The 7,369-nt window shown below is 59.7% G+C and overlaps 1 protein-coding gene across 22 annotated transcripts in view; it reads right to left on the bottom strand.

The window, feature by feature from the left end:
- Nucleotides 1-592: 592 nt before the first annotated feature.
- Nucleotides 593-7,369, bottom strand: part of DNM1 (dynamin 1) — a 52,776-nt gene continuing 45,999 nt past the window's right edge. For 5 of the 22 annotated variants that reach the window (XM_031014257.3, XM_063697052.1, XM_055351244.2 and 2 more), the window contains 4 exons: nt 7,065-7,235; nt 5,464-5,705; nt 4,880-5,095; nt 593-1,819 (listed from right to left, as the gene is read on the bottom strand). In XM_031014257.3, the coding sequence (XP_030870117.1) occupies nt 1,747-1,819; nt 4,880-5,095; nt 5,464-5,705; nt 7,065-7,235 (702 nt within the window). In that variant the 3' untranslated portion in view covers nt 593-1,746. Of the gene's footprint in view, nt 1,820-2,653; nt 2,725-3,439; nt 3,442-4,879; nt 5,096-5,463; nt 5,706-7,064; nt 7,236-7,369 lie in introns of all 22 variants that reach the window. The other 17 variants (XM_031014265.3, XM_031014261.3, XM_055351243.2 and 14 more) reach the window with 14 other exon arrangements.

Raw genomic sequence — 7,369 nt, 5'->3', positions numbered from 1 at the left:
CTGCTCTGCCTGATGTGTTCCTGTTTCTCTCACTGGGTCCTGGAGTTTGTGCCACTGAACAGGGAGCCCCAGAGTGTCTGAGCATGTGCAGCTGGGCTGTTGGGACCTTCCAGGCCTGTTACCTGTATGCTGCCTGGTGACATCTCAGGGATTACACGGGGACTACCATGGTACCTATGGGAACAGTTTGGCCCCGATGGCCAACAGGCTCAGAAGCCTGATCTAGCGGTGGCCAGGAAGACAGGATGCCAGCACCCAAGGGCACTGACTTCCATCCAGCCCAGGTGTCTTCCATTCTGTCCCCCTGCCTCCCTCGCCTGCCTGAGCCTGGTGGCCTGTTCTGTCTTGTCCCTCCAGAATGCCGGCCGCCCTGCCGGCTCCCTCCAGGCTGAGTTAATGGCCCTGCCCCCTAGTGGCCAGAGCCCGCTTCACAGGATGAGAGCCAGCTAAGCTCCAGGGGCTTTCCAGGAAAAATGTCCCTTGGAAAAGATGTGGTCTTTTCACCACCCCCAGCAGCACCCTAGTAATGGCTTAGCCCTTCCCCTCCCCTGAGCTCCAGAGAGGACACAACCAGCAGAGGAGACATTCCCCATCATCCAGAAATGGGTTTTATTCTCAGCCGAGGGACAGCAGGACTGGTAGAGACTGTCAGGCCACACGGCTGCCTGCACAGCACCCCCATGCTTGGTAGGGGGTGGGAGGGATGGCGGGGGCTGGCTGTCCACAGGCCGGGCATGACAAGGAGGCTCACTGGAGGTGGCACACTTTGGAGTGGGATGTCGGGGGACAGCGTTCTCTTGTAGTTGGGCCACAAGACTCCACAAGGATAGCACAGTGACTGATTTCCAGCGCTAGAGGCGAGGTGGTTGGCCATGTGTAGGTGTGTATATATATGAGTATTTATAGATATTTATAGAACAGGGCAAGGACATACCACAGAAGGGGCACAAGTTTTCACCAACGGTCACACCTGAATGTATCAGCTCACCACTACAACAGATTAAGTCACAGATGAAAGGGGCTGGCTTTGGGGCTGGGGGAGCCACTGTCAAGTCACAGAACAGCCGTCCAGGCAGGCTTGGAAAGGGAGGTCTCCGAGAAGAGGAGGGATCTGTTTAGAGGTCGAAGGGGGGCCTGGGGCTCTCAGGACGGGATGGACTTGCCTGACCCGATCGGCTGGCAGTTGGAGAGAAAGCAGAGAGAAAACGGGAGAGAAAAGCAAGGAGAGAGCTGGTAAGGCAAGCGCAGCACACCCCGGCCGCGCCGCAGCAGTGGTGGGAGGGCCGGGGAGGGGAGGGTGCAGGTGTGGGTGTGGCAAGGTTCCTGGAAAAGAGGGGCTGGAAGGGAAAGGGGAGGAAGATGGAGGGAGGAGCCGTAGCTTCACAGATAGCGCCTGGAGGCTGTGGCGGCCCTCCCCACCCCACACACGCTGGCCTCTCACACGGCACCCAGGCAGGGCACCCGCAGTTCAGGCTGATGCTCGGCCCCCTCGGGCTTCCCTCTTCTCTGGTCACCCTGTCTTCCAACCCACTGGCCTGGGGCCACCCCTTGCCTTGGGGAGCCCCATGCAACAGCCACCAGGCCTGATAGAGAAAGAACACTGCTTGAACCAGGAGGGTGAAACTAAAAGGGATGGCTGGAGGGAGCGCCGGAGGCCCCTCTGGGTGTTCAGAAAACCCAGGACCCTCTGAAGGGACCCTGGGGGAGGCAGGGAGGGCAGGCAGCCGGATGCCAGTGGCCATAGACTTATAAGTCTAAGAGGGGAGCCTCAGCTGGTCGGGGGGCTGCAGGTCGCGTAGGTGAGGCTGGGCCCTTCCTGCTGGGAAAAGCAGAAGAGCGAGAGTCAGTGGCAGGAGAATGGGGAGTGGGCTCACTGGGCGGAGCTCAGCTGGGCCAGCAGGCAAGGTCGTCCCCTTGGCTGAATGGCACAAGTGACCCTAGGAGCAACAGGCCAAGGTGCGTGAGCCCGCTGGCTCGCTACGGTGCTTCAGCTGGGGCCAGGGACACTGCCTTCAGTCACACTAGCAGCTATGACGGTACCTGGGAGGGAGGGAAGGGGGCTGTGTGTCCCTGCCTGGCCTGTGAGGTATGTCGTGGGATGACCGTGTGTATGGGACTCTCAAGCTTTTACCCTAGGTCACCACTGGATTGCCAGCAGATAGAGGAGGTGGGACCCTGACTATCACCGCTGCTCTACGGTGGATTTGGCTCTCAGCACTCCCAGGCTGGGAGCTGGATGCCCTACCCAGGGAGCATGACTCAGACTGCACACCAGGCACGGTGTGCCCAGGATGACGTTCCTAGGCCTCTGGCCGCCTCAGAGTCCAGCCCCACACACAACCCCCTCCAAGCTCCCAGCCTTTACACCATAAACCACGAACTCTCTGCCCTCTCTGACGGCTCCAGAGAGCACCCGTGTCTGCCAGCTTGGGCGCGGAGCCTGTTCCAAGAGCCTCCAGGCTCAGCCATGGAGGCCTTGGGCAGTGGCACTGAGTCCCGAGGCTCGCAGGGAAGGGAGGTGAGAGAGCCAGCGGCACAAGGACAGAAAGAGGAAAGAGCAAGTCTGCAGCTGCAGAAGGGAGGGGCGGGGAGCCTGGCTCTGAGGTCCCAGGTGCGTGCCCCGTGTGGAGCTAGTGCAGCGGGGCAGACACACCGTTCATGCAGCAGGCGGTGAGGCATGTACCTGCCATGGCTGACGCTCCTCAGGGGTCACTGATAGTGATTCTGAAAGACAGCACGAAATCAACATGGCAGTTCACACGCACGGGTGGGGCAGGCCTGGGGGTGGGGGACACACACACGCACACGCCCGGGCGTGCACACACATGCTGTGAGGCCCCATGGCCCACATGCACACGCTAACACACATGCCCACAAACAACACACATACGCCTCCTTCCCCGCCACCTCCCAGTGCCCAGCACCCTCACTGGCCGGCGGCGCGTGCAGCATGGATCTGGGGCATGCAGCCACTCAGCACACTGAAGCACACGTGTGGGCAGAGTCACAACACAGAAGCTCACCCGCACACAGAGGCATTTGCACCAGCTCCCTGCACACTCGTGCCTGGTGTGCTTAGAGGGCCACCCGTGCTGCTCGTGGAGACAGGGCTTGCTCGCTAACGTCCAGCTGTCATTTCTCCACCTAAGAGCCTTCTGTGGTTCCCTACTGCCCACAGCATCGAGCCCCAACAAGTCAAACTTTTCAGACTTTGAAGGTTCTCCACCTTATGCCCCACCCTGCCCACAGAGCTCTTCCTCATTCTGTCTCTGTTCTCTGCTTTGTCCAGTGGCTGTCCTCGTTGCAGCCCACACTACACCTCTGCCCACACTGCAGCTCTTGACCCAGATACCCTCCTGATTCCTTGCCACATAAGCCTATCTCAGCCATGCCTCAGACTGCACTGAAGTCAGGTTGCCTTGAAGAAGCTCTCCCAGACTGCTCTTTTCCCCAAGGTAGGGTCATGATTTGCCAAATGTTTCATGTGTGTTAGCAAGACTGGAGTTGGGGCAGGCATCAAACCTTACATCACAGATCTCACACCGCACCATAGACCTGGGTGCCAAATACCCTGAAGAATCTGAACTCACGTTGGCAGTTAGCAAAGTGCTCCTACGGCTGCATCTGCAGTTAACACAGCATCCCTATAGCCACTGTCTCCCTCGATCCCCACAACCACCCTGGGAAAAAGGCAGAATGTCATCATTTGATAGAAGGGATGCTGAGGCTCTGGGAGGGAAAGAGATGTGTCTAAAGGCCCAGGGTGAAGCAGCATCTCTGGACTCCCAGTCCAGTCCTCTTGCCCAATACCATGCTGCTTGCCTCTACGCATCTGCTTTGGTCATCAGAGCATCATAGGGCAAGCCCCAATCCCTGCCTCATTTTGGTTTATGGGTGCTAGACCGACAGCCCTACCCTCCAGCCATGCAGAAACAAAACAGATGCTATTGTTCTGCTGTGTTCTTCCTTAGAGAATGTGGCCAGTGGAAACAGGGCAGACTGGGAATTGGAGTGAACTTCCTTGAAAGAGAGTCATGGGTCAAGAAGGTCAAGCCAAAGGATGTAGTAGAAAGCTTTTCCCTAGAAATCCTTGGGAATGAAGCAGGCTTCAGCCACTCCCATCCCTGCCCCTGCCACCACCCCTACCACATTGGTTTAGACTGGGTAGGGCCAGAAGTCGGGGTGCGGGGGGGGAGGAAAAAAGCCATCAGATTGCCCACGGCCCCAGGCTGCTTCCCCAGCTGCTCCTGTCCTAGCCCGGGCCTGGGTGCCATGCTTACACTCTCACACTCGTGTGCACGCCCACACACACATCACACACCTTTCTAGTCACACAGTCACAGCCTGGCCTCTGCTCCTGTGGGCCAGTGGCTGGACACCCCCTGGGATGGCTCAAAGGAGTCAAGGCTGGGAAGTGGGGACATCAGGGTAGCTGAAGGAAATCCACACACTCAGAGCAGATCTGGGTTCAGACTCAGACCTAAGGTAGGCTCCCCAGGGGCTGGGAGAGGAATCGGACGGAATGGAGGATGGAGGACAGCAAGAAGAAGAAAGGAGGAGGAATGCAACGTGTGGGCGGCCGCCAAGAGTGAAAATAGAGGGAAGCGCCATGCAAGTGCTGGAAAGAAGGGGGCAGGTGGGACGAGCCCCACAGCCCCCTCCCCAGAAACGACCACCTCCGGGACTCAGCGCTCCCTCGGGGGCAGGCTCCGCCAGCCCTCGGCCACACGTGGCGTGGCTCCGGCACCCAGAGTCCGATTGCCTGGGATGGAAACGGCCGGTTCTGGCGGCCAGGTCCGATGCTCTGGAATCCAGCCCCATTTCCCTCCCGGCCACGCCCGTCCGGCAGCCTCTCCAGCCGCATTCAGCCCCTACTCACCTGGGGACCCCGGGCGGGGCGCGGTTGGGGCGCGAGGGCACCTGAGGGGGAGGGCCGAAAGGGTCAGGGGAAGCCCCCGGCCTGGAGGGCACGGGGGGCGCTCCCCCCAGGGCGGACCCAGCAGGCGGAGGCCCAGGAGCAGGGCCCCGCGACCCGGGCCGGGCTGGGGGCACGGCGGGGGCTCGGCGCTGCGGCGTGGGGCTGGACGTGGGCGACCTGAGGGCGACAGGGAGCGAGGAACAAGGAGAGGCGAGATGAGCAGCTCCGCCCACCCAGAGGCCCCGCCCCAGCCCAGTGCTGGCCACGCCCATGCACGCAAGCCCCTCCCTGCCGCACCCCTAAGGCGGTCGCCGGAGCTTAAGCCCCGCCCCCAGCGGCGCCAACGTCCCAGCTCCACCCAGCCTTGCAGCCAGCTCTCCACGGCAAGCCCCGCCCCGCGACAAGCCCCGCCCTCTCTAAGCTCCGCCCCTCGCTCCAGGTGGGAGCCACCCCGGTGACGCGGGCGCGCCACTGCCCGGTCCCGGCACTCCTCCCGCGGGCCCCGGGCTGGGGGGCTTTGGGGCCGTGGGGGCCGGCCCTGGTACCTGCGTCCGGCCGGTACGCTCTGCACCTGCAGCCAGGAGTCGTCCACGGGCGGGGGCATGGGCGTGCTGACGGTGGTCGTGTTGATGTCGCCGATGATGCTGAGCGCCTCCTTCAGCGCGTGGTACATGCGCAGCATCTCGTCGCGCCGCTGTGCCTGCTCCGCCGACTCCTCCATCAGCGTGTTCTGGTCCCCACACGAGTACAGGTTGGCCAGCAGCTCCGAGAAGATGAACTCCTTGGTCTGCGAGTAGGCAAAGAGGGAAGGAGGTGGGGACCTGATGCCTGTGCCGCCCTGGCCGCCCCACCGGGCCCTGCTGGGACTGTGAGCTGGTGTGGCTTTTCAGACGCGGCTCCTACACTGCGTAGACTGGAAGATTCGCCTCCCCACCGCGCTTTTCTCACTCAGATGAGGACACTGAGGTCCACAGGAAAAGTCATCTGACCAAGGTCACAGAACCGGGAGGGGACTTAGGACCTATCATGCCACCAGAACTCTTGTCTACTCAGTTTTTGTTTTTTGTTTTTTTCTGGAGATAGGGTCTCGCTCTTTCACCAGGCTGGAGTACAGTGGGGAGATTACCACTCACTGTAGCCTCAACCTCCTGGGCTCAAAGTTATCTTCCAATGTCAGCCTCTCCAGTAGCTAGGACTACAGGTACGTGCTACCACCAACCCCAGCTATTCTTTTTTTTTTTTTTTTGAGACGGAGTTTCACTCTTGTTACCCATGCTGGAGTGTAATGGCACAATCTCAGCTCACCGCAACCTCCGCCTCCCGGGTTCAAGCAATTCTCCTGCCTCAGCCTCCTGAGTAGCTGGGATTACAGGCATGTGCCACCACGCCCGGCTAATTTTGTATTTTTAATAGAGATGGGGTTTCTCCATGTTGGTCAGGCTGGTCTCAAACTCCCAACTTCAGGTGATCTGCGCACCTCGGCTTCCCAAAGTGCTGGGATTACAGGCATGAACTACCGCGCCCGGCCAACCCCCGCTATTCTTTAAAATTTTTGTGTAGAGACAAGGTCTCACTGTGTTGCCCAAGCTGGTCTTGAACTCCTGGGCTCAAGTGATCCTCCTGCCTTGTCCTCCCAAAGTGCTGGGATTACAGGCATGAGCCACCGTGCACAGCCCCTCATTGTATTTCTTCTTTTTTTTTTTTTTTGAGATGGAGTCTCGCTCTGTCGGCCAGGCTGGAGTGCAGGGGCAGGATCTCGGTTCACTGCAACCTCCGCCTCCTGGGTTCAAGTGATTCTCCTGCCTCAGCCTCCCGAGTAGCTGCAATTACAGGTTCACGCTACCACACCTGGCTAATTTTTCTATTTTTAGTAGAGATGGGGTTTCACCATGTTGGCCAGGCTGGTCTTAAACTCCTGACCTCACGTGATCCACCTGCCTTGGCCTCCCAAAGTGCTGGGATTACAGGTGTGAGCCACCGCGCCCAGCCCCTCATTATATTTCTGTTGGACAGCTCTGGTCTGGACCGTGCCTCCCTCCCTGGACCTGGTCCCATAGGGCTGGTTGGCATCTCCCCCAGGCCAACATGGCCACCTGCATCCCCAGTGCCACAGGATTTCCCTACCCCCATGCAGTGGAGCACGCACATTGTTAATCATGAGGTGCATGATGGTCTTGGGCATGAGGTCCCTCACGGTCTTGTTGACAATGGCCATGTATGAGTCCACAAGATTCCGGATGGTCTCCACTTGCCGTTCCAGCTGTGGGTCCATGGAATGCATGAAGCTGTCGGAGCCATTCTCCTCGGTCTCGCTGGCCTGCCATGGAGAACACAAGGGCATCAGGTGGCCAGGCCATGCAGCCAGGCTCCAGGCATCCCCAGGATCTCAGCCCCTCCAAGGGTACCCAGAACATTGAGGCACAGAGAGAAGCGACTGGCCTGGATACATAC

The sequence above is a fragment of the Gorilla gorilla genome, chromosome 13, assembly GCF_029281585.2.
Source record: "Gorilla gorilla gorilla isolate KB3781 chromosome 13, NHGRI_mGorGor1-v2.1_pri, whole genome shotgun sequence".
NCBI lineage: Eukaryota > Metazoa > Chordata > Mammalia > Primates > Hominidae > Gorilla > Gorilla gorilla.
Note: the sequence above shows the minus strand (reverse complement) of the source record. Positions and strands in the feature narration are given on the sequence as shown.